This window comes from Bombus flavifrons, chromosome 16, assembly GCF_040668555.2.
Source record: "Bombus flavifrons isolate JBK064 chromosome 16, iyBomFlav1_principal, whole genome shotgun sequence".
NCBI classification, from domain to species: domain Eukaryota; kingdom Metazoa; phylum Arthropoda; class Insecta; order Hymenoptera; family Apidae; genus Bombus; species Bombus flavifrons.
In genome coordinates, this window is record NC_138457.1 from 8,007,766 (window position 1) to 8,034,156 (window position 26,391).

General features: G+C 34.1%; 2 protein-coding genes and 3 long non-coding RNA genes across 14 annotated transcripts in view; 2 read left to right on the forward strand and 3 right to left on the reverse strand.

The window, feature by feature from the left end:
• Nucleotides 1–2,480: 2,480 nt before the first annotated feature.
• On the forward strand, nucleotides 2,481–12,199 carry LOC138188062 (pro-resilin). 3 transcript variants are annotated; one of them, XR_011175337.1, is made up of 6 exons: nucleotides 5,913–6,033; nucleotides 6,524–6,700; nucleotides 10,629–10,965; nucleotides 11,290–11,513; nucleotides 11,606–11,826; nucleotides 11,979–12,199. XR_011175337.1 is itself a non-coding variant. In XM_069129481.1 (4 exons), the coding sequence occupies exons 1-4, from the start codon at nucleotides 2,619–2,621 to the stop codon at nucleotides 11,463–11,465; spliced, it is 711 nt and encodes a 236-aa protein (XP_068985582.1). In that variant the 5' UTR covers nucleotides 2,481–2,618; the 3' UTR covers nucleotides 11,466–11,556. The 3 variants fall into 3 exon arrangements, 2 of the variants coding, with proteins under 2 accessions (XP_068985582.1, XP_068985581.1); XM_069129481.1 differs by lacking the exons at nucleotides 5,913–6,033; nucleotides 11,606–11,826; nucleotides 11,979–12,199 and adding an exon at nucleotides 2,481–2,639 and having other exon boundaries at nucleotides 11,290–11,556; XM_069129480.1 differs by lacking the exons at nucleotides 11,606–11,826; nucleotides 11,979–12,199 and having other exon boundaries at nucleotides 11,290–11,556.
• Nucleotides 4,989–8,710, reverse strand: LOC138188067 (uncharacterized). 2 transcript variants are annotated; one of them, XR_011175349.1, is made up of 5 exons: nucleotides 8,157–8,710; nucleotides 7,321–8,074; nucleotides 6,402–6,992; nucleotides 5,341–6,323; nucleotides 4,989–5,105 (listed from the first exon to the last, which is right to left on the reverse strand). It is a non-coding gene; the product is annotated as an uncharacterized LOC138188067 (long non-coding RNA). The 2 variants fall into 2 exon arrangements; XR_011175348.1 differs by having other exon boundaries at nucleotides 5,341–6,992.
• LOC138188066 (uncharacterized) lies at nucleotides 9,644–10,708 on the reverse strand. Of its 2 annotated transcripts, XR_011175347.1 has the most exons (4): nucleotides 10,583–10,708; nucleotides 10,265–10,492; nucleotides 9,936–10,195; nucleotides 9,644–9,805 (listed from the first exon to the last, which is right to left on the reverse strand). It is a non-coding gene; the product is annotated as an uncharacterized LOC138188066 (long non-coding RNA). The 2 variants fall into 2 exon arrangements; XR_011175346.1 differs by having other exon boundaries at nucleotides 10,265–10,631.
• A 114-nt stretch (nucleotides 12,200–12,313) lies between the features above and the next one.
• Nucleotides 12,314–26,391, reverse strand: part of LOC138188065 (uncharacterized) — a 36,085-nt gene continuing 22,007 nt past the window's right edge. Inside the window, exons 2-8 of one of the 4 annotated variants that reach the window (XR_011175343.1) lie at nucleotides 16,472–16,888; nucleotides 15,786–16,352; nucleotides 15,458–15,697; nucleotides 15,198–15,281; nucleotides 13,204–13,479; nucleotides 12,795–13,125; nucleotides 12,314–12,663 (exon numbers count right to left, since the gene is read on the reverse strand). This is a non-coding gene — a long non-coding RNA (uncharacterized LOC138188065). The other 3 variants (XR_011175345.1, XR_011175344.1, XR_011175342.1) reach the window with 3 other exon arrangements.
• Nucleotides 18,082–24,435, forward strand: LOC138188061 (pro-resilin). 3 transcript variants are annotated; one of them, XM_069129477.1, is made up of 5 exons: nucleotides 18,082–18,297; nucleotides 18,415–20,535; nucleotides 22,676–22,993; nucleotides 23,148–23,433; nucleotides 23,948–24,435. In XM_069129477.1, exons 2-5 carry the CDS (start codon nucleotides 20,347–20,349, stop codon nucleotides 24,010–24,012), a joined length of 858 nt encoding a protein of 285 aa, XP_068985578.1. In that variant the 5' UTR covers nucleotides 18,082–18,297; nucleotides 18,415–20,346; the 3' UTR covers nucleotides 24,013–24,435. The 3 variants fall into 3 exon arrangements, with proteins under 3 accessions (XP_068985578.1, XP_068985580.1, XP_068985579.1); XM_069129479.1 differs by having other exon boundaries at nucleotides 18,085–18,297; nucleotides 23,951–24,435; XM_069129478.1 differs by lacking the exon at nucleotides 18,082–18,297 and having other exon boundaries at nucleotides 18,305–20,535.

The following is a 26,391-nucleotide window of genomic DNA, read 5'->3' on the forward strand; positions in this document are numbered from 1 at the left end:
TTTTATATTTCATTTTTATAAATAATTAATTTCCTATCATTCATTACATGAATCAAATAGTATAAGTTATTAACCATAAATTAGAATAAAATATAAATTATAATAATACCAGAAGGTAATGTTTTTTTTTATAGAATTTCTTAACAAAGATAATGCAAATTTGTACGTTACGTAATAAGGGTAGGACCAAACAATTTTTCAGTGAAACAATGAAGTGGCAACTTTTCGGTAACTAGAGCACGAATTACCCCGAAATCTTCTAAGAATTGTTAATTAAGCAAATAGTCCCTAGAGGGAGCATGTGTTTATCGCAACGCAATTGTTTCCGTTCACGTAACGGCGAACAATCAGGGAAAGGTTACGAAAGGAATCGAAAGTGAGAATTCGCACACTAAATAAACAATAAACCGGTCTTGATTAGGTTTATTTGACTCATTGATCCGAGAGATTAGATCGTAAGCTCATGATTACGCCTATTGTCCTAAACAAGATTAACGATTATTATTAATTTCGTTGCGTTTGCCTAACTTCAAAGAGGTCCTAAGACATGAAAAACTGTTCTCAGTTGTTCGACTGGTGAATGACTTAATTAATTACCACCTCTCGATGTTATTCTATAATTTAGAAGAAAATTGCCAATATTTATCTATTCATACTCATATGTCAAGTAAAATTTCACGCCTTAGAAATTATAACTATAACTAGTAGAATGTAAAACTATTATGATTGTGGATTTATTACTTCGTTGGACCAACCATTTATAGAACTGCATTGTCCGACCCTTCAATTAGGTTAATAATGTGCACTCTCAGAGTATACCACCATGGGAGGCATCCCATAAATCACTCAAATTAGTACCATCATATTTATTACTAATAAATTATTAGATTTTCTTTCTGGTAATCTCGATAAACTGAAACAAGACTATAAATATTGCTTGAATGAACCAGATAAATAAAATGTCATCATTCACCGGCTGAGAAGAAGCAGGATTCAACAGAGATGAATTACGAAACGTGATTATTCACAGTAATGTAATAACATAGTCGCATAGGTGAAATGACCAGTTCGAAAGATGATTTTCACGCCATTCAAATACGGAGAATACTTTCTAAATAGGACCGCGTGCCGATCTTGTCCCATCCAGCGTTCGTTTGCGTTACACATTTGCGTTAAACACAAGCTCGTGCCATTCCTTGACACGCGTCGTTGCGTGTATAATATTATTGACCAAGATTATGGACACTCGCGGAGATGCGTTGCGGTCTGTCGACGATGGAATAAATAAATCTCCCTCTGTACTCTGACGCAACTTCGATTGTCTTCACGGAGTAGCAAACACTCTATCAAAATATTTTTTTTTTTTTGGCGTGTCAGGTATACAAGATGGAGATATAAAGTATTTCATTAGTATTCATACATAGTTATTGATACTAATATTAATATTTAACAGTAATACTAATTTTAAAGTACAGTAGAGACTAGTTCTAATATTGGTAATCAATCTAATATCAAATTAAAAAAATGCAACAGGTGAAACGAGATTACGGCCACATAAGTGTTAACTATCAGTACATACTTTGCACATTCATTTATCTATTTATGAACTTCAGCTATTCATTTCTTCTATCTTTAAATTTGTCAAATATTGATAAGTATTGGATTTTTCTATAAACATAACTGAAGTTAAATTTTATTAATTCACGACTTGTAAATAACGCTCGAAAATAGCTGGTCGTATTAGTATAGTACCGCTTATTATACTGACATTTGGTACCTCTTTTAAATATCAGTAATTACCTTAATTAGCTACTTTCATAACCAACTGATCATCAGCATCATATATTCCAATCTAATCCTCGACCATCAGTCACTCCTAATTTTTTCTCCTTCTAATTCATTTCATAAATCAACTCGATAGAAGAAACCGGTACAGATCAGATCAAGTTCGCGACGTCAACCTCGACCCCGACTTTTTCCTGATGCGTGCACATACTTCTTTAAAATTCCAGATGCTCGGCACTACAATACCTTCAATTTACCAAAGATAGAATACGAATGAAATCATTTCACCGCTTCTCCTTGTATTAAACTAACATAACATAAAATTGTGCGTCATTCCCTAGTGTGGTATGAGGATATGGGAAGAAAATTTAGAGAAGTGTTACGCCACGAGATGAAGAGGATGGACAATGGTCCTGTGTCTTAATTAAGGCCCGATTGGCTAATTAGTCCTGATGTTAGATCCGCTGGAAGGCTGTGTCCCACGCGGTGAAGTAATCAGCTTTCTCCGCTCTGGAAGACGCGTTCCTCTCATACAGCAGCGCCGCCCCAAAATCGCACATGCCAGACACCTGAAACAATGGGAAATAAAGCGCGGGCTTTCCACACGGTTGGCGTTCCTATGTGAACTGGAGTACAAGGAGAGACCCCCAGTTTTATACACGGGGGAATATCCACGCGGATCATCCTCGTACTGGAGAAGGATCCGTGCCCGACAGGAAATGAATCTTTGTAGGCGTAGACGAGCTCTCTATATAAGCCAGCTATAACGCAAAACGTCACTATAATTCAGCATTCCGTACGGTGCTTCGGTTTTCTGAATATCTTCCAACAGTATGGATAGAGTGGTGCGACAGGTAATCAGGAAATTCACCGAGGAGTGGAATTTTTGTTGGTGCTGGTGCTATTCCGCTTCGCGAGTTCCGTCGTTGTTGACACGTGAGGAGTGATCTCAGGGACGTATTGGGTGGTCTTACAGACCTGTTGGTGGAGAATTTTGCTGATCAATGGATTTGGTAATAGTGGACGTTTTAGAAATTTTTGCTATAATTTTGGAAAGAATTTTTGCTATAATTTGATTACTTCAATTTTTTAAGCCTAAAATTTTTAAAACTTACAAGTTTAAAGATTTATATTTTACATTTTTTTTTAAGTTTCAGAATTCAAAATTTTGTTTAATATCATTTTTTAATATTTAGTTCGATTTAGACAATTTAGACAATTTTTTTAGTTCGATTTAGTTTTTTAAATTCAGAACAAAAATTGTTCAATTCTTAAATTTCCAAATTTTTAATTTTCTAAATTGTAAATATACGGATTTTGAGATATTTTATAACTTTGGCATATTGATAAGTGTTCCTATTAAGAAGACTGCAAGATAATTAATTAATAATGTACTCTAAGGCAATATTATTTAATCCATAAATTAGCAAATTGCATGTAAAATTAACGTTAAATGCTTGTGGCAGTATTCCATGGAAATCCTCAATCTTCTCAGTCTGTAATAATTCCCTTTAAGATGACCTAAATTACAATCCTTTGCTCTTTTTGTCCATAATTACCTACTTTCACATGGTTCACCAATTTTCCTATCCCTAGCACTTGTGAATAGCATAAAATATTTAATTACTATTTTCTTTGACAAAATTATTAACACTTCCATAAACTAATTTTACTTACCGGTCGGTTAGATCAATTAATCTATCAAACGTCAAGGATGCGTTAATATATTTTATTTTTAAATTTTTTATATCTTCAATTTTCAAATTTATTATTGTAAAAGAATATTGAATTCAAGTAGTTTTTACGCATTATTCCACAGTTTGTTCCTTAATGGTTTAATTACAACCTAACTTAAAACGCCATAACTTCTAAATGCCCACTTATACATATATGAATGTACACTCCACTAACTTCATCAACCATCCCTCTTAAAAACTGAGTTTCTCTTAAATTCCAATGTAATCAATTTCAAGTTTTAAAACTAGTTTCTAGATCTAACGTATAAAAATTTAAAGAAAAAAGGAAGTTTCTTCATTTTCTAACCGCAAATATTGCAAGTGCAATTTACTAACCCCAAGTCGAACGACCACCGTTGACGCTGCTTCAATGGAGTGGGAGAAAATGATCTGGGCGCCCAGTTGGGATGAATAGTTAGATCAACGTCATCTTACGCGATCAGTACTCCCCAGTGCGTGAAGTGTAGTGGTTGTCAGGCGCAGTTGGACGTTGTATGGCTCATTTTGTAGATACACAGTAGGCTGTTGCATTTCATTATGTAAGTGCACTTGGTCCCGTGTAATCATCTCCGTTAATGCGGCGCAGGCACGTACGCTTTACACGGGAATATAAATAACAACATATGCGTTTCGCAACCGGTTCTACGTGCAACTATTCTAACCTCGCGTTAAATGACATCACGCACATACACGCTTGGCTGCAACTACAGCTTGTTACGAAAATCAGTGTCCCAGAGGGCGCTATAAAGATCTTAAACGTGAAGATTCAAGTTAAAATCCGAGATCCAATGTTGATACATTTTTAGTTGGTCGAGATATCGTGATCTTGTTTCGTGATTTCACTGAAATTTAAGTGAAGATAATTTTGATTTATTGCATTAATGAAATTTGAACTATTGGATTAGTTGTAAAATTATTGAATTAATTAATTTTTAATTATTTGTATTTCTAATTTCGTAGTGACATAAGAATATAGATAAAGGAATTTTTGTTAATATATTAAAGTAGAGATTCGTCCATCGTGTATGTAGGTTAATTTTCTTACAATTAATATCTAATAACTTCACACGCATATAAGGCATATTATACACGACAGATAATCAGCTTTTATAATTAGTTATCTAGAAAGACTTTTCTCCTTTTTGTCTTTTACGTTATGTAGTAAACAATGGTACCCTTCGCCGTATAAATCATTGTCGATTTTCACTTCTTAACGATGTATTTTAGAAAAAAATTATAGAACATTGTGGAATGTTAATATGAGGTCATTATAATACAATGAATATACTAATAAACATAGTAATAACTGATTTTGAAAAATTAAGCCATTTTCCAAAAATTATTGTAATAGCATATACACATATGTGTCGGATTGCTCAATCATTTGACTCATCAGAATAATAGCAGATAGAGAATTCCTTTGTTTGTAAGAAAATGAGATAAATATAACTGGAATAATCTTTCATATCCTGGGCAGTCAATTAAAGGTAAATTCCATCAAGTTTCTCGTACAATGGAATTGAAAATTCCATTTCCAATACTTCTGATTGTGTCATCTATAATAACCAGAACTGAAGAAAAATCCTTGAACGAATACATAATTATTGTAGAGAATCTCAAAAAATTATAAAGAGCATGAAACTTATGTTATGTAACAAACTTGAGCACAATTTGATTAATTTAAAATAATAACAAAAACAATTACAAGAATTTCACAATTTTAATGAATTATAAATATAATCAATGGTTTGAAAATTTGGAAATAATAGATAGTTTAAAGATGAACATTTTTACCCAATAAACATCTATCTAATTGTACTTTATTTTTAACCAAGGGGAAAATGTATACTTCGAACATCGCGCCTCAGAAAATTGTATAGCTGACTGCCTGATGTTAGGCGTTTAACTCCTTTATCGTTAAAGCTCCATTACTAGAAAAACAGAGCAAAATAGAACATATATTTATTGAACAAAAAGTGTCTCATTTATTATCCTCTATAATATGTTACTCAATTAACCTATAATTCTGAAAAATTTTATTATTTATTAATTCTTTAATACAATATGTAACATCTTTTGGAATTTAAAAGATCATTTCACAGATATAATTAAATCACTGTTGACTTATTCATAAACGAAAGTTACATTTCTTATTTCACATCCGGATGAATTTGTGCTCAATATTCTGTTATTATATTGTTCAGTACACAATACAGCGAGCGTGACTGGTGGTCTGCGTGAGTTTGAAAAATTTGTTTCCTTGTAAAAGGATATATATATAACAAGACGATTCTTTAACGAGAACTTGTTGTAGTCCAACGGAACACAGTCTAATTCTTTCGTTTTCATCTTTCTTCTTCCTTTCCCGCAACCGCGCTGAATCTGGCGCTGATTTTGAACGCGGCGCGACATGACGCAACGTTTCCCCCTCTTTTGCGCACTCGGAGGCTTTCTCACGACAGAAACGGGAGGAAAATGCTGGCTCACGACTCCAATTTCTCGCCTACGCAACGTGAGCTGCCTTGATCATCTCGCGCTTTCGACGCGACGCATCTGTTCTACGCCTGGGAATCTGTCTGATACCTTCCGAATTAATTATTCCTTCGCGCTACTCCTTTATTACGCTATTAACGCTATGCGTTGTGATTATCATGAGAGAATAGCAACTTGATAATATTATTGATAATAATATTATTAGTAATATTTTAATATTTAAGAATCAATAATTAGGTCAATGCCGTTTTATTGACATCTGAGACACTGATAGGTTTTTAAGTTTTCAGATAGATTTCCGAAGGTTACCTTAAAATATTCATCTACCTTTAGACTTTTGAAACGAACCATAAAACATAGTCACTGACAATGAGTACTCTTACTCACTAGTTACAGTAATCTTTAACGTATAATCCACAAATATCAGTAGATCTCTGAAGTAATTCTTGAGGTGTATCCTATAAATATTCCTCAGTGTCTGATGTGATTAACTAGGCCTTAATTTCCAGTTAACTCTCGCCCTCATGGTGAGCATAGGAATTGTGCAATGTGAGCCACCATTGAATACCCAATACGGTGTCCCAGGGAATTATGCTGGAAGCAACAACAACCATGGAACGTCTGGTGGAAATGGTCTTGGTAATCATCATTACGACAATGGGAACGATAATGATTACGTCGATCAGGTAAGGTGCAACTGAGATCTAAAATAAATCAATCTACACCCCTTGTAAAATTCTACTAACCATAAATCATCAATCTGAATTCTGTCAAAATCGCAGAACGATGGTTAGATATACATAAGATGGTTGGTATAATTTATTTATTGCTTGCCATTTAAGATCTCTTCTTTTGTGCATCTAACGATCACGATTGCTTAAACTTAATTACCTTCTTCTTGGGCTGGTTTCAGAACAAGAAACAATTCGCTGTTGCGATAGAAACTAAATTACGTTCTCTTTAACGATTGATGCTACCCTAAGGAAATTCATTTTGGTGTTAGAAACATTGCATTATTCTAAGAAATTGCTGTATCAAACAATAACGTCATATCATAACAATAACAACATTATAACAACATTATAACAATAACAAATATTATAACAATATCGTAATGATATAATTCAGTATAACGAAAAATGACAAAAGTATAAGTATTATATTAAAAGTAAAAAATAAAATTTCTGTTCAGTGTATTAATATTTCAATAATATAGTGGAGATTATGGAGAATACAAAAAATAATAAAAAAAAATATAGAAAGAAAGTTGAAAAATGGGACCTGTTTTTAACAAGATATTACTTACCAGTTAATTGAAGAGGTAACGCAAAGGAAATTGATCTTGAACGATTTAGTTCACTAAACCGCGTTACTCATTGATCCATTCATTCTGCATTTCCGCCATACTGTTTCATAGTAGAGGCAAGGGTTGCAATAGATGAATAGATCTGGGTTAACGCTGATTCTACAAGTAACATTGAACTTTGTCGAGCACTCAATGCACGATCTGCTTACGTAAATGTAGAATGGATCGACCGGACATCGATTTTGCACTTTAGTTTTCGCCAGATAGCATCTCTTCTCTTTCTCTTCGTTATCTTCTATCGTGATATCCTAAAAGTTCAAAATGATTACTTATTAGAATTTGTAAAATTATTATTATTATTTTATAATACAAAAACTAATTGTTCAAAATTTATAAAACTTATATGTATCGTAATTTCATCTTCAATTTATTTTTGTTTATCTATTAATCTCCTATGGTAATCGCCTATTTCAACTGTAACAAGAGAAGAATTATCGTAGAATCATTTAAAGGAGATCTCAGACCACTCGTTTCGTAGTGCTATTACGGGAATTTATGTTCTTCATAAGCACTTCAACTTCGTTGCGACAGAGAACAATAACCACTCCTCGAGTCGCTGCAACACCGATGAAATTACATTAACACGAAATGGCTACGCTTATCCAACAAGTGTCCAAGAGAATTTGAAGCCTTGGTACTTCGAATACATTAGCATGAATTTCAACCCAGAAATATCCCTAGAATTTTATTTTCCCTAGAAAAAGTTTTTCGATTAAAAATGTTTCCCTTAAAAATTTAGAAGAATATAACACCCTCATTAAAGATAAAATTATAACATATATAAATTTTACAAGGTTTGATTATGATTTACTATATTTATTATGTATGTATTATACTATACTTGTATATAACGCCGTAACGCGTCTTATAACGTGAGATTGATAGTCCAGGAGAGAAGAGATGATGTATGCACGTGATGGGACAGGATAACACACTATGGTAGTTGGATCCTTCTAGACGACCATAAGATGAACAGTACGTGATTGTTGGAATCGTTGCTCTACGCACTCGATGGGTAAACGAGTTTATCATGTATGAAATCAGGAATGTTGGTTGGCATAACTTTCTGCGGGCTCTAATGGAGGATAAGCGTTGGCGAGTTAAAGAGAACGCAGAACAAATGCACCCGGATTGGTTGAAAATACTGAAACAAATCTTTCACCAAGGAGATGATACGTCTGGGAGGATTTTGGATTAAAATGTATAAAGAGATACACAACAGGAGAATTTTCTGCAGTGAAGATATTATTTCGAGGAATTAAAGGAGAATTTTTTTTAAATACGGATGATTCAGATAAAGATAATCTACGAAAATAATATTTAAAATAAAGAAACGTTCCATAAGAAGTGAAAAGATATTTCATGAAAAAATGTCCCACAGAGAGATGATGTATATAATAAATATTTCAACACAGAAACAATCTAATCTAGCAAAGTATTTCATAAAATAACAAACATAATAATTATATTAAGAAAGAATATCTTCAGCATCTACATATAATAAAAATAACTTCAACGAAGAGGAAACAGAAAACTGTGCCCATGGCACTATTCCAGGTTCCGGAAATGGTACGTGGGCACCGGAATCCCGGTGTTCCACCATGAAATGTTATACATTCATCCTGTTATGTAGCATGACGTAAACTTAGTCTGACGTAACAATATTAATAGGGTGAACCGCGACCGTAGGCATCATCCGTGGCAAATCGTTACTGCCGATTAGCTAATCATCTTAAGAATCTAAACGATCCGGTTATGTGCATTTGCGCGGTTCTAGCCGCGGGGTCGAACGGCCTGGCGCGAGTCAGATTAAATCACAGTCGCCTTCCTCCTTTTGTTGTTTTTCTTCAGTCACTTCGTCTGCACTACTTCTCCTTAGAAGAAAGTTCAGCCATTCGGTGTAACCACTTACATGGTGTAACTCGAGCATTTACACCATCCTTCTTTTTTTCTTATACAAGTTGAATACAGTATTAAGACTGAGTCTATGGTTAGAAAATTTAAATTAATTATTGGTGTAATGATGGGAGTAATAAAATGATAATAATAATCTAGAAAAGTCACTAGGAAAATAATACATGAGAATAATATATGAGAATAGCAATCTAAGAAATTCTGAAATTATAATAATCTTCTACATGTGTATTTATAATGAACAAAAGAGGTTTCAAAGAAATATTACATTGGCCATAATAATAAACATAATTGTTACATAATGGAAATATATCAATTTGAGAAAGTATTTAGACAATTAGGTATCAGCATCTCAAGGATTAGTATAATAATAGTAATTCAAAGAGATGATACAATTGACAAATCATAATAAGTTACTATACCAGTCAAAGTGTAACACTTTCTAATGTCTTCTTCACATGTTGCATTCACTTAGAAGAATCTATTGTTCCACATCAATCACAAAAATTATCTAGAAAATCAAAAGGAAAGTGATGATGAAACTGGTTAAAATTATTATATAAGCAAAAGTTATTGGAATTATTTGTCATCTAAATAGAAAAATAAGATTATATAAAAAGAATATAATAAACAGTTCCAACCACTCTAATGGCATCTTCATGTTATCAAGCAACATAGGGAAGACAATAGTCTAATAATGAAATCATTGAATTAGGTTAGGAAAACATTCAAAGCGGTGATCTGAGAAGCCACTTTAATAGAAAGTCCGACAACAGAATCCGTGATCGGCACCTAACATGCAAATAAGGCTCGTGCGTGCACAATAGAGATTATAGAGTATAACGTCTCCATTGTTTATGCGTTACTGTAATTATTGAGATATCATTAATCAAAAGTTGACCTAGAATTAAATTACTAATTAAAAATAAGATACAAAATCTTCAACATCAGATTTTATTCTACTACTTACATGTTTATAAAAAGATAACTCCCCTAAATCTCGAATTTTTATACATATAGAATGTTTTAAAAGGAAAGGTAAATCGAGATGAAAGAATAACGATGATAGAAAGTTAGGTTTGTTTCTTAGCAATAAAGTTTCAAAGATACGAATTTTGGCATCTATGGACAGCAATAAGCTTTGTCCTAATATTTTCATAGTTTTCTTACTTAAAATATTAGTCTTTCCTTCATTGACCTATAATTATGAAATGTTCTGTATAATTATATGCCATTGGTATCATCAACGGTATCGAAGACGAGATATTTGAGAATAATTCTATTTCACTTTTACTATTAGTATCATGTTAAGAAGAATACAAACATCGTTTCAGCCAATGTCGTACGAATTCGGATATGCAGTGAAGGATCAAGCAACCGGAAATGATTTTGGCAGACGCGAGAGCAGTGATGGGGAAACTGTAAGAGGAGAATACAGAGTTCAGTTACCAGATGGCAGGACACAAATTGTGACTTACACTGCTGATTGGAGGACAGGTTTCCATGCAGATGTAAGATACGAGGGTACACCAACCTATCCTGATCAGTACAACACTCAGAACAATGGTTATAATAATAACAATAATAACAATAATAACAACCAGGGTGGTGGCCAAGGTTTTGGCTTCCATGGTAATAATGGAGGTGGAGGATACAACGCAGGCAATTTAGGTAATTTATGATTCCCCAGGTATACAGCTGTTAATAATTAGAGGGTTATTTACCCAACTGAGTCTATTGGATAGTTCATAATATTATCTAAGAATCATATAATTTGTGTTATTACTATAAATATTATTTTATCCTTTAGAAGTAATAAAGATGTATACATCTCATATTTAAGCTTTTACCTTAATATATGTTGAGTTCTCAATTGATAACTAATTAAAGTGAATTATGGAACTCAGGCAGGTGTCTGTCTATAATTTATTTTTATGGGAAGATCGGTGGCTGGAGGAGTTAATTAAAACTAATTGTTACATTTTGTGGTTGAAGGTAATAATGGAGGCTACAATTACCAAGCACCAAGTGGAAGCTTCAACAATGGTAACAATTATCCCTACCGGTTTGGTTCCAACTCGTTGGACAACAGTTATAACAACTTTGGAGCTCGCAATAACTATAATACGCGGACGCCATCGACGACGTACGGGCCAGCCTTTAAGAAGTGACTTTAGTACAATTCCTATTGTTAGCATAGGATAAGAAGCGTCCGTCCTGTAAGATTAGCGTTTTTGTAATAAAAACTATTTTATCTTTTTATATTTATGTTTCCCAAATTTTCTAATACAATCCCTTATCATTATAAAAGGTACGAGAAAACTAAAAAAAGAATCTGATAATAATAATAACAATAATCAGGACTACTTAAGAAGTGTTTTAAAGGATATTCAGACATAATAAAAATATTGAAATATGTAAAAAATAAGTAACACGGTATGAAAAATATTATAATAGCAAAAATAATTGAAATAACGAAAGCATTAAAAATATTACAGAACATTTGAGAAATTAATGCTCGTACAATGAAAGGTACGTAACATAAATCAATCTGAAGCAGTCTCAGAACAGATGCGATCAATATAGGAAATCCAAATAACTGCTGTTTATCCAAGAGCTTCGTTGATTATATAAATAATATTACTTTACCGTAACTGATTGTATAATTACTGATTTTCTCACAGTTGGAGAAATCGCACATTAATCGAGTTCGCGTCATGCTGATGTATCGAGTAGGTAAGAAGAACGAAACCTGATTGAAAAATGTTTCATTCCTCGCAGAAAAAAATAATCAGGATACGTTTTGAGAAGCATCCGTAATGGATCGAGTTTCGATCGATGTTATTTCATATTATGTCACCAGGAAGCCTGAACATGGCACGCGCTTGAGAGGACGCTTTCTCTGATATTGTAACATCTAAATTGCGTCCCAGATGAGATTCCACGACGTGTCAAAATAGTCAAGTACACTGAACTGACTGGCATCACTATTCATTCTAACTTTTAAAATGTAGACATTATACTTAGTCCTAAAAAAAGAGTAAATTCCTTTAGAAAAGAGTTTTAGTTTTTATTTATTTATTTATTTATTGTACGATTATTACGTAGCTGCAGATAAATACTCGCGTAGGCGTAATGACAATTCCCCTATCGTTTGCGAGATTCATTTTAATGATAGTCGATTAATCATTAGACGCTGCGTAAAATCAGTTCGTTTCATACGAAACACTGATATATGATAAATGAACGCATAACGTCGAGTTCCTTTTTGAGCATCCACGACATTAACGGATTGGATTAATATACGTCGTGTATTCTTAATTTTTCAATAGAAAGAAATATTCTTTGGATTTTGCATTTTATTATGGTCTAGAACCATAAAAATATATTGCTACAGTATGATCTAGCTATTATTAGCTCTAAAACTTATTTGGAAATCCTAAATTGATGATTAAGGACGTATTAATAACTAACCCATTTAAAATACCATGCATACCTACATATGTCTTAATACATCTATATTATGTATATTAAAATTCATGTGAGCCAATAATTAACCGTATAAAAATAAAATAATGAAAACGATGTACTTAATATATAATAATTACAATTACTATTATTTTAAAACAAAAGTAAAAATCTAAAGACTTCAATATGTGGGTTAAAGTAATTACTTAACCACTAAATCTTTTATTTTCCTATTTTTAAAGTCAATAATGATTAAGCTTTCAACTAATCTCTCGCATTGAAGACACAGAACTGAGCCCCATAGAAACAGGAAGGACAAACACGAGCAGTTTTGTCCTTCCACCGGTGACAGGGGATGTGTGACTGAAAGCAAAGGTGAAGGTGAGCGAAGCGGAGAACAAAAAGGCTCTTTGATTGTAGCGTGTGTTAGAACGAACTTACGAAAACAACGTGACGTAATCGGATAGGATGCGTCTGATTCGCGGTCTAAGATTGGCCGACGTGAAAGATGAGTTGCTGGTTTAATCGGTGCTACAACAGTTTTGAAAGTGCTTTCTGCGAGCCCCAACGCTCCATTTAAAGTTAATTTCCTTGACTTCGTTTAAAACTGTCGGAGAACGGTCAGTGAGAAGAGACGCGTTACGTTGGTACTTCTACGATGCAATAAATATGCTGGATTGACGATCAAATGTTAGCTCTATTGGATCTGATAGTGACCTGCAAGAATAACAATTGTCAGTTGATTTTGGATTAGGAAAAGTAGATGTTATAGTTTTGATGTGTCTTTTGTAATTTATACAAGATGATGACCTAGATTTATAGTTGTTACTAATTATGTATACTGTTTTTCACAATAGTTCAATATGGAAATAGATACTATGGGGAAAGAGTGTATGATTTATGTTTATGAATCTTCTTACAATTTTTGGACAATAATTATGGTTCTTCTTAATTGTCGTGTATTATTCTTATAAATAGTTTGATACAGAAGTGGGTAATATGTAGACAAATTTATTAGGAGGGAAGGATTTAAGTTTAAGTTTCTTGGTACTATATAGATAAATCTTGAAAAATTAGGGAGAAAGCAATTGAGAAGAAGCAATAACTATGTAAGAAAAAGTAACTATATCTAAAATTTATAGTTCTTGTTATCTGTTTCATAGGTCTGTAGCCAATAGCATATGAAAGGAAATATAACAAATCTAGAAATATGATACTAATTCTTATGGACTAACTGACTTTAGTTAGTAACCTGTTAAAGATTCAAGGACTATATGAAAAGAAACATCAAAAACCTGTAATTATGACTCTTACTGGTTTTTGTTTTAGCCAAGAACCTGTCAGTCTAATTACCATAGAAAAACAGAATGTTTGTTAATGGCTTAAACTTGTAGCTGTTTCGCTTCTCAAGTCAAACTTTTCTCAACAATTCGTTAAAAAAGTTACCACATGAAAAAGAGAAGTGAATAAAAAAATTCCTTAACAAATTTAATTCACAGTTCAAAAATAAATAAATTAATAAAATTTCAATTTATAAGAAAGGATTTATAAAAGTCCTTTAATTAGAGTAACTCATATTTCATCAGTAAATAGATGAATAAAATTTCAATTTACAAGATATACAAGTGACAAATGATAAAAAATGTAGTGTGAGAGAAGTCGAAGGAGGCTCAGTAACAATCAATGGTATCCGGATACGTCTTATTCATACATGGTTTGTTGCGAGGGTGAATACGGATGGGATAAAGTTGCGAAAAAGGTTTCGCAGAACGATGGCGTAATCGGTAATGCGTTCGACTAAAGAGTACGTATGTACATCTCGCCGGTGCTTCGACATGAAAGACGTTAGCCGTTGCAAAGGAACGTGGATAATGATTGGAATATGCTTCTAATGCTCTGGATTCACCGTGAAAAAAACCACGGCCGAAACGAGGATGAAGCCTCGAAAACATTCATCACTTCTGAACACCTCAGAGATTCTTTACTGTCTCAGATTTTGTCCTTAGACATTTCTATTCTGTGTTGTTATCCTTTACAATTTACAACATGATACCTAGGAATTCTTCTATTGGTCGAAGACTTTGGTAATTTTGAAACATCCTGTAGCATAATGGATGGGTATTAGCATATATCTTTCATATTTTCAATCAATAACAAACTATATGTAGGAAGACCTACGAACAACTTTGAAAATCAGAGATTTAAATCACAAAATTTGAAACTTTGTAGATCGAAAGATCTGAAAATTTGGAAACACAAGAACTTGGAAAATCTTAAAATTTAAATATTTTAAAAGATCTAAACATTTGAAAACTGAGAAGTCTGGAGAGCTAAAATTTTGAAAATTCGCAGATTTGACAATAACAAAATTTGAAAATTTGGAAATTACAAAATTTGAAAGTAAAACGTTGTGTCGATCTGATGTTGATACTTACTAGGATAAATTAGAAAAAAGACTCTAATTCCAGCAGCTTCAATCCCATTGAGAGAATCCGGGAGCAACCCTCAGGATGTATAATCTGTAAGTTGCATCAATAGTTAACCACCAGAAGACAAAGCTGTCGATTATAGGGTTTTCCTTGAGCGAGGTTGGAACATCGATCAAGAGAAAGAGGAGAGACGTGCATTCTGCATACATGCATGCATATGCAGAAGGCTCCACACGTCTTCCGCATCGCAACGATTACACAATTACCGTTTATCCCCGATTACGGAGTAGACGGTGCATCAAAACGTTCACTCCGTGGCAAACATTAGAAAGAGAAACACAAAATCTGGGCGCTCTTATGGGGCACGAGCTTCCATGCAGGCCAGCCTCTACCCCGAACTCATTTTCACTGTGTCAGCTATAATTAGCGATAATTATGTCGGGATTAATCAAGTGTCCCGTCACAGACTGGCCTGTATCGGCTATTCAAGATAACGCAACACTATACTGAAATTACGAAATCAGATTAGGAAACGAATTAGCGGTTGTAAATATGCCAAAGGCGAATCATTATAGCAAATTGGTATAGTCTAACCACGTGTGTACTATAGAGACTACTATGAGTTGTTTTGCGAAACTATTGATCCTGTAGGTCATTTAGTGTGATCCCTTTATCTTCATAATAGGAGCTCGAGTGATTTTTCGATTTGCTGGTTGATCCTTTCAAGGTTGAATAACTTAATGAGGTTATAAATAGAGTAAAGGTGTCCTGAGTGATTGGGTATGGCTACTGGATGCTTTTTTGGGACAAGTATATGACAGGTCCATTCAATATTCATTCCTAGATGTTTTGTACTATTCATCGTCGTATGGTTGTAATTCTGTAAATACAATAAAGCCCCTATGTAGTAGTTGAAGGAATATATTCATAACAGCTGATTACAGGTTCAACAAATCAGCTACTTCATGAATAAAAGAGTTATTAATTCTGCATTGAGAGCCTTATATATTTCTTTGTATCGACTTTGCACTTTTTATTGTATCTGAGTGAATTTTGTGTGTTTTCTTTATCATTTTTATTCCATTAATTATCTAGAAACACAGACAAATTAGTCTTCTCTCTGCTCTCTCATTCCAGTTTTGAAGTAAGTTAAATATCTTCCTAAAAAAGTAAATAATTTGATGATTGTGACTAATATAGCTGAAAATTCTTTTTGCTACAAGTTTAAATAGAGACTGGTTATTATTATAGCAGCCAAACGTATTTCTTTCTGCACTGACCTTATAGTTTTTAGTTCTGTAGTAATTATAGTCACACATGTAATTAGGGATCTCGAAGGATATAATTTTTGTATTTGAACCATTGATTGAAAATTGATATTTTACTCAAATAGCTGGAAGGAGGAATTAATGGTAAATTTATAAGGGGTTGTGGGGAAAGTGATTCCCGCGTGCTCGAGCATGTTGTAAGAATCGCCTACGTTTGGCGATTTAAGTAACTGCCGGCAATCCTGAGCGAGTAATACGTTTTACGAAACGAATATAATAGTAGTGTTGGATGACGATCATGTCATTCGGCTCGTATGATTATTTGCCATACTATTTGGCCTCATTATTGCGATTTAACTGTTATACATGGCTTCATATGTACGTTCCATTCTATCTCATTTTTTCGAATAGTCAAAATTTCACAATAATCTACCGATTCGATATGTAATTGAAATTATTGTAAAAAATATTAAATTATTTTATTTGAAAATTCTAGACGATTTGGAAAGTATTTGTAATTTAAATTTACAACATTAATAATTACAATTTTAATCTTTTAAACTTCAAATTTCAGATCTTCTAATTTTGAACTTCCAAACTTTAATTTTTTAAATTATCCGCTCTAAAAATAATTGTTAAAAATATAATTGTTAAAAACATTATTATAATTTGAGAAAAAATTTAGTTGCAAAAGTACTTATAATTTCTCATGGATACAATACCTCGTAATTTCATTGAAAAGAACATGCTAATAAGCGGGAAAGATGTCTGATGAGGAACAAATCATAGAAATAGATGTGAAGATCGCTTTATTGAGGGAGTAAACGCGTCATTTGGAGATGAGTTAATGTTTTCCGTGAAGTGAATGCGTGAAATCGTTTAGAAACTGTTCCATATGATCAGGTTAGTTGGCATCAGTCAAGTTTCTGAATAGAGAAATAGCTCCAGATAGTTACCCCATATTCGCCAAGAGCCTTCTGCTAGATCTGACAATCAGTCTTGACACCATGAAAAAATTCCACCTGATCATTTTCGTAATCGGATTGTTGTTTATGATGGCTTCTACCAGTTAATGAACTTCTTATTAAGACGAATATAAATACAACAGAAATACCAACAATTGTAACTTCTATCGTTGTTATATCAGTGGTTAGAATAATTGTACGCGTCCTAGGGATGCCAACTTGGCTTGCATGTGTAACTAGGATGCTATTCAAGTGAATTAACGCCAACGTTAACCATAAATTACCACTTTCTATGGATCGAGATCATACCATTGGGTTTCTTTCACTCGGACCACGTAACCTCCTGGCATGTTCAACGAACGTATTTCCTCAGTGAAGGTTTCTGCCATTGTGTGAATCGAGGGTCCTATAGTATAGATTTGGTAACTTGCTACAAATTTACGCGTTCTCTTGGAATTGCTCTTCTGTAATACAGAATGCAGTCATTGCAATTAATATTTTAATGACTTTCATTGTTACCTATGATCCTAAAATTACGAACAATCATATACTAATATTTAAGCGATAATTTATAAAACTTGAGATTATATGTATATTTATATATATTTCAGCAATATATATATATATATGTATATACTTATATATAACATATATCCTTAGAATGGTTTAAAAAGGTGATCAATAGCAAATAGGTATTATCTAAACATATCACTACCAGAACAATTCATAGCTGAGATGAAATTGTTAGTTGTGTATTCAAACGATTTAGTCAACGAATATTATTTCCATTTAACCAATTCTGTATCAATAAACAGATGTACTTTAATACTGACGCCTGTAAGATGGCATTCATCATAGCGACCGCCAATCCGCGTAAGTACTTTACCTTATCGAATACTTCCACAAAACGATTTCGGAATACTTTGTTCAGTCAAAATTGCTGCATTTGAATTGAAAATTTCGTGCCAAATCCACGGCGTCGTTCTAAAGTTCACAGGTAGATGGATCAGAGATATTAAACAGGGACCGCAAGTTTCCAGTTCCATACTATTGGATTTATGACAGCGCGGAATTATAGGATCATACCTGCGGCAGATCAACAACGGCACGACCGATTCGATACCGATACACAACAACAACAACGTTGTATACATCGACTCGGGGAACTTTAATTGAATCATTAAACCTGCAGGCAGCTGAAAGTGGAAAAGAAACGACACCAGAAGAAAAGGTGCAATTAAGAAAATATTCAGCCTCGACTACCAGGATGATCCTTAAAAATACTCACGCGTAGATCGTAATCCTCCTGGTGAAAGATTTCTCATTCTGTTAATAACGATATAACAGCGTACAATCGTGGAATTCATTAGTACTAGCGAACACGCAATTACATGTACTATTCAGGGGCAAATCCGATTAACTGGACGTTGACAATTTTCTGTCTGAATACCGTTATGGTAGCTTTCTTGGAAATCTTAATATGTTACATAAGCAACTAAAGTTATATTATGTATATCTTTTCGGTGACCACTTTATTCAAATTCTTCCATAATAAGGAAAATAAATTAGATAATTGGTCTACCGAAAAAATATATCGTATTACTTCATACTTGTATTAATTCCTAATGTTAGATTATGGGTATTGGTGTTGATTGAAAGTGATGTTTAGTGGACAGGCTGGCATAGCAAAAAATTGCAAAACCTTACGTAGGAGCAGTCTTTGACTGGAACAGTTAACAGCGATGTGCTTCTATTGCCAAATATTGAAACAGGGTCACATTCTATCTGAGTGAAAGTACAGGAGAACTTGTCAATCACTGTACATATCTAGAAAACTTTTAATCTTCCATACTTTCATCTGATTGATTCCATAAACGATTATTAAATAGGAAAAATGGGAAAATATCTAGTTAAAAATATTTCATAGAAGTTCGTAAAATTAATTTTCGATTTCATAAGATAACTGGAATTTTCTGGTGTTGGAATTGTAGCTTGCATTTTTATTTTTTATATGATACGTGTTTCAATGTTTTTATGGAGGCATTAAAACAGACGAGATTTTCCTTTATTTTCTGCCTTTTACCAGTTCGATCACCAAGCAACAAGCTTATTTCTTCATCCACCTTTCATTCGTATTACAAGTTAGTAATTGGTTCAGCACATTTGAGCACTCGGATGAGATTGAAATCCTTTTTTCTCCGTTTTTTCCTTTTTTCCACGGCGGATGAATCGCCTTCATATCGTAACGTTGACAAAGAGATTTACTACGGGTTGTGCAACGCGAGTAGAACAGCTCTATGACTTTTCCAGGTGTCAAAGCATACGCTTACATTCCAAGTAACTCATAGAATCTACATCTCATATATATTTGTACTCATATATTTCATACATCTCTTCGGTAACCCCATAAAATTTTGATTACAAGCAAAAGGCTATTTTAGGCACGGAAAAAATATTTTCATAAGTTAGATAAAATGACAGGGAACTTTCTGTGAAAAAATAAAACACATTCTGTGTTAAAATGAATAAAAAATGTCAAGCACCGAAGGAATGAAAATTGTTAATTTAACTTCAAAATTTCCCTAACAATAAACACTAATAACAAACACAACAAACACCTACTAGACAAGAATAATTAATTAAAAAAGAGCAAATATATAACGTCACGATATGCAAGAAAAAACGAAGGAAATTGTTGACAAGAAAATTGCAAAACCCAATAGATCATGAGGGTTCCCCAGGGATTGGAAAGAGGGTCGTTGAGAGACCTCCTACTAGTTGGAACCCGAGGCTCTTTGGACAGCCGAATGATCCAGGCGATCAAGGAGTCACGTGCGTGGATCCAATTAAAATTTAAAGCTGTTTCAGTCATCATCAACGGGATATCTCTTCCCATGATGCATCACCGAGAGTGAAGGGAAGATGCGCTGCTCCTCTCCACCTCCCACACCCATAGCCGGTCATTCTAATACATACTGGTTAATACGTGGATATGCAGCGCTAAGGATAAACTGTAACAAAGGGTCCGGATGGTATATAAACTCGTCCGTGGATCATCTTCTCAGTTCGCTTCGCGTCTTCGCTCATAACACCAATATGAATTACCACCAGGTAGGTTATCCTCCCGGTTATGGTTACTAATCATCATTCTGGTAACGCGACGGTATAGATACCAATTTATAGATACTAATTCTGGACATCAGAATATTTGGTTAGGGTGCAGACTATTTGATTTCATAGCTCTTTCATGTTATTCATTGTTTAAAATTATGTTTCTTCTTTAAGTCATATTCTATAGCTTTAAATTGCAAAATTATATTTTTTAGCATGAGATCTGAGATTTTCAGATGAGTTTCAAACCTGACAACGAAGTTGTATGTTTCTTGAATTGAAAATTTAGTGTCAGTATAGGGTTTTATATCTTCACAATTGGTAGGTCACTGTAGGCCTCTTTCAGGTCTCATAGCTTCATTCAATTGAAAATTTAGGACTATCGTTACATTCTTTACAATTTTAAATTTTGGTCAAGAAATTTTAATTTCTGATTGTAGTGAAGACTGAAAGTAAAATTTGATAAGTCAAGATTGGATATTAAGCTGAATGTTTCAAGTGATACAACTCGTTATGACTAACTAACTCGTAGCAACACTAAAATTTCACTAAGAATTTAGCTAAAGAAATCTTCCAACTCTCATCTTTCATAATGTAAAACAAAATGCCCAAACTTCTTTCTTATCTCTTTCTCTCTCTTATATTATTTCTTATATTATTTATTATATTTAATTGAAACTTATATCGAATCTTACAATTGGAAGATTACAAAAAATCCAATTCCAAAAATTGAACTGTAAAGAATACAAACTGTAAAGAATACAAAGAATAAATTGAACTGTAAAGTCTGAGGTAGTTAAGTCGAATCTCCAATGAGTTGGAGCTCTGTGAAACTAGACTCAGTCAAAGTAGATACATAGAATGATCTTTTCATTTTGATTTGCAATTTTCCTGAACCAGTTCAAAGTTATTACTTGTGTTCCATGTGCTTAGAGCTGGATGGAACATTCACTTCCCTAGACACGTGCATCAATAAATGTTCAAAACGAGAAGAAGACACGCTCGTCTTCGGTAATCATCCCTGATTTCAGTGGAACATTAATTTCGCCATTGGTAAATCATTGGCACGCGATATTTCAAGCTTTCCATTGAACTCGGCGTTTGCATTTTCTTCAATTCTTTTTGTCGCCAGTACTAATGACGTCCAATGTCGAAATCAGGCAATAGGTTTATCGTGCATGTCGTTATTAATTCTGTTCCAGAAGAGAAATAGTTTTCCCCTCTGAGCAATTGCATTATAGAATTTATATTAACATCTTCCACTTGGCACAACAAACATTACGCAAATATTTCTTCATTGGATGAATTTGAATTGACAGATATAGTAACAATCTTCATCACGCTCCTTGTATTTGTTTACCACGAATTGGACAGATATTTCAGTCTGGTTTCATAACTAATCCATTTTGGTTGCTCTGTTGTAGTTGTTCCTGATATTAGAGTTGTGATAATTGTAAGTTGCGTAGCTTCTTGATTAAGAATATGGTTTATTGGATATGTTATTGTTACATAGATGTTGCAAAATTTAGTGATGCAAGGCTACTGCTTGTTCTGCAAGTTTCTCTCTGCGTACTTGATCATTTGCTTCATGCCTGAAGGAAGTAATTCCATAAATGACTCAAGGGAAGATGTATCAAACTTAAGGATATATTACTGATTATAATCTCTGATTAGCTGTAGATTACCATTAAATGTAATACCGATGAAAATATTATTACTTTTTTCAGGAGATTGATATTAGCTTGGAAATCTTTGATCTGAAACATTAATTAAGAGAAGTTGTTAGTCAAGGTCTTGAAAGTGTTAAGAAAGATACTTTTAATGAATCTTTCCAAGAGTTACAAGATATCAATTAATGAATTCTGTCACAAAATAGTAATCAATTTCATACTAAATCAAGTAAATCCCTAAAAGTGAATTTTGGAAAATACAAGTCTACATATACCATATCACTTATCAATTTCATATTATTAGCTAATGTACAGGAGGATTCAAATGCTAACAAAGTTCACTTATGCAGCTATTATAGGCCAGCCAATCTGTATTTTCATATCACATTTCCTATTTCAAACAATAAATATTTTTCAGGCGTTTTACCAGCGTAGACGTCAAAAATAAGGGTGAAATTATTCTGTTTCAGTTAACGAAAGTGCTATTGCTGCTATCGTGTTTTGCTAGTGATGCACTCGCTGGATTGCTGCCGGGTGGTAGCGCCGGTGGAAGTGGTTACCAGTACAACAGACCCAGTGGAGCTGGATTCGGTGGTCCAGGAGGATTGTCTGGAGATTTAGGAGGAGGTTTCAGGGGGAGACCCAGTGCGTTGTACGGAGCTCCAGGAGCTGGTGGAGACGCTGGTTTTGGTGGACGTCCATCTGGCACTTATGGTGCTCCTGGATTCGGTGGTGATGCAGGCTACCAAGGTGGTGGTGGTGGAGGCCAGGGTCGCGATTATGGAAGAGTATGTTCAACAATTTCTGTATTTGAACAGAATTTTATAGGATTACAATTAAAAAAGAAGTGCGATAATGTCATATTTATAGTAATCTGTAATATCTAGTTTTAGAATTTGAATAGAACTTTAAAAAATAATTGATAATATTTTATTTTTGTAGCCACAACCATACAGCTTCCAGTATGAGGTATACGATCCCCCTAGTGGCAATGACTACTCTCAACGAGAAAGCAGTGACGGTAACGTGGTAACAGGGGAATATAGAGTGCTCTTACCGGACTCGAGGACACAAATCGTAAAATACATGGCTGACGATGCGAATGGATACACTGCTGATGTTCAATACGAAGGACAGGCTCGAGCAGGTGCTGGTGCTGGTGCTGGTGCTTATGGAGCACCTGCTTATCAAGGAGGTGCGGGAGGATTCCAGGGTGGCTATCAAGCACGTAAGTATATTTTTAATCGTGTACAATACTATATATTATATTCTTCGCATTAATTTTAATAATATAGACTGTATTATAAAATATTACCTTAACATTTGAAGAAGGATCAATTTCTTGCAATTTTACAATTCCTGTATTTTGAACTGATATACAGTATGAAGTATAGTGTAGGCGCTTAGAAGCATTTAAAAGCATTTGAAGATTGAAAACTTTTAGATTACATTAAAAACATTCTCTCAGTGGATTCATTTTCAAAATGACGGAGTTTTCTTTAATATTAAAGAATATCTAAGGTTTTATTTGCATTTTCTTTGTATATATAAGAATTGGTAAAGAAGTTCCTTCTGCTTCTTATTGTAAAGATAACATACCAGTTCTATAACCCTTTTATAGATGGCGCTACTACATAATTTCATCGTTACAGCGCTATTTAAATTACGAATCGTTAAAAGAACGTGTAATATTTTATTTTACAATTTTCTGTTTGAATAACGAATAAAATATCGATTTTAAGCAGCTGGAGGCGGACCTGGAGCCAGCAATCAATATCTTCCACCACGTAACAACTATCGGAAATAAATCGGCCCCAACATTCATCGCCATAGAAAAAAGAAAGAAAAATCTGACAAATTCCCGAATGCTCGGCGACAACCATCACGGACCTCCCTCGTTTTTACAGCTTTTTACTTCTTAATACCACACAATATACTTACACCACTCAGTCACATGCACATTTATATATAATCACCTCCACTGGTATTTAACGACATATATAATTATGTATCGATTAGGATAATTTAATCTCTTCTTTCTCAACGCACGTTTCGTATACGCGCGTAGTTATTATTTTTATGTATACGTTTTATACTTTGTACATGGTAATTTTTATATTATCATACATACGCTTGTACTTTCTGCTAAGCGATTGTCGAACTTATATATTTGTGTATGTATTTATACGAGCTTAATGTAATACACGAATGAAATACTCTTTCTATTTAATTTTTCTCTTTATTTATCTCTTAACATAAAATATCACCGAATACCCCGATATTAAACAGAATTAATTAGTAAAATTTAATATATTACAACACACATATATATTACAAATATGTGTTAAGTTAAGTCGCGTTTGTAAAACTTTATGTCAATTCAAGAATACTGAACTTGCGCAGTGGATGTACACAGAATGGTTAAATGTATTAGGCATCGCAGTAGAGAAAGTTGGGGCCCGTTAACCCACGATGCCCCAAGAGGATGGACTAGTTTATGCCAGCACAATGTGCTTAGTTATTCTTTCTCTTGCCGTAATCAAGGGTGACGAATGCTAGACGATTGTTTTCTTACATGTGTGCTATATCAACATATTAATTATATTTCTAAATATATTCCAGCTGAAACCATGATAACCCTCCCCTAATCTTCTCCTAAACTCATAGTCCTTACCGTAGCATTACCGATAGCAGGTAAGTGACTGCGTCTCGTCGTTCTTTTACTTCACTCATCAGTCCTATTTTCTGCGTAGCATTCTTCTTCTGCGAGACGCAGGAATTCTCCAGTGGCTACTCAAGATCGAATGCTCAACGTACGTTTTACCCACGACTTTAATTATTGGGACAACGAGTAGGAAGGCTTGTAATACCTACTTGATGGAAAGCTTATGCCTCAAGTATAAGATGTGAATTCGCAGTTTCGCGAAATATTTTGCGACACGTACGGTATTAAACACGTTCTAAACGCCGCCGCGACCACTTGGATTTGACCCGGCTACGAAATGGTATAGCGCTGCATATCATGGAGGATCAGCGGATGCAGAAGGAACGGGTATGATTGGAGCAGAGACGTCCGGACGTATACCGTAGGAGAACTGGTGTTGGTACAGCGGATCAGTGAACATGCGCAACATAAACATAAGCGCAAGTCAGAAGCTACTTCCGAAATTCAAGGAACCGTTCCGGATTCGGACCGTTTTGCCCAAATAATCACTATAATGTAGAGGATATGCGGGAAGACAGTTTTAGACAGTGCTGACTGATTGAATCAAGCCATGGAACACATGCGTCAAGCAATGTACCACGATGGGTCGGAGCAATCCGTTCCTTATAGGAAAGGATTGATAACCGACGAGGATGTCGAGGATATGATCATGGTACTTGGTACGAATGTTCTTAGTATCAAGCATTGTAATGTAGCATGTAAACATGTAGCAAGCGTTCATAGTGATTGCTTTGGTTCCGTTATCCCTGATTCTAAAAAAATATAGTGGAGCTATTTGAGGATGTCTCAAACTACACAGGCTAACGGGCTTCGATGTTTTTGCAGCTGCGACGCTGGGGGTACTCGGTTATTCTTTATATGGTCGTTAAACATCAGGATGAAAACACCCGAGTTTGGCATTTCCAAATATATAGAACATACTGTAAACGCGACTGTTTTGAAGTCTTTCGATTAATTTCTCACATAACAGTTGAAGATATGTTAAAAAATGTATGTTCAAATAATTTCTGACAAAGAAGTTCCTACTGTTTCAACTTTCTACTACTTGTAAATCAATTGCATCTTTAAAACGTTACTTTTGCGATTGTATCATCCTAATTAGACGATACAAAAGTTCTTAGTAATTTTGCTGGTAAAACAGCATGAAGTCGCTGAGACTGACGTCACAAATGTCGCATCTGTGATAATTCCTAATTGTAGATCTTAAAAAAGTATTGCAATAACGATTACTTGTGATATAGATCATTATGAAATACTAATATTCCAAGTTAATTACTATGTTCGTCACAGAAAATCGCAGAGGGTATAAAAAACATTAATTTTTTGACAAATCGGTATTTCACACCTGAGACACAAAGTACCATTTAACGTCACGTCGATCCTGTCTACTCTCTCCTATCTCTATCTACTGAGCATTGTGAATACAGTTAATTTACGCGAGCTCAGATGTCACTAGCGCCC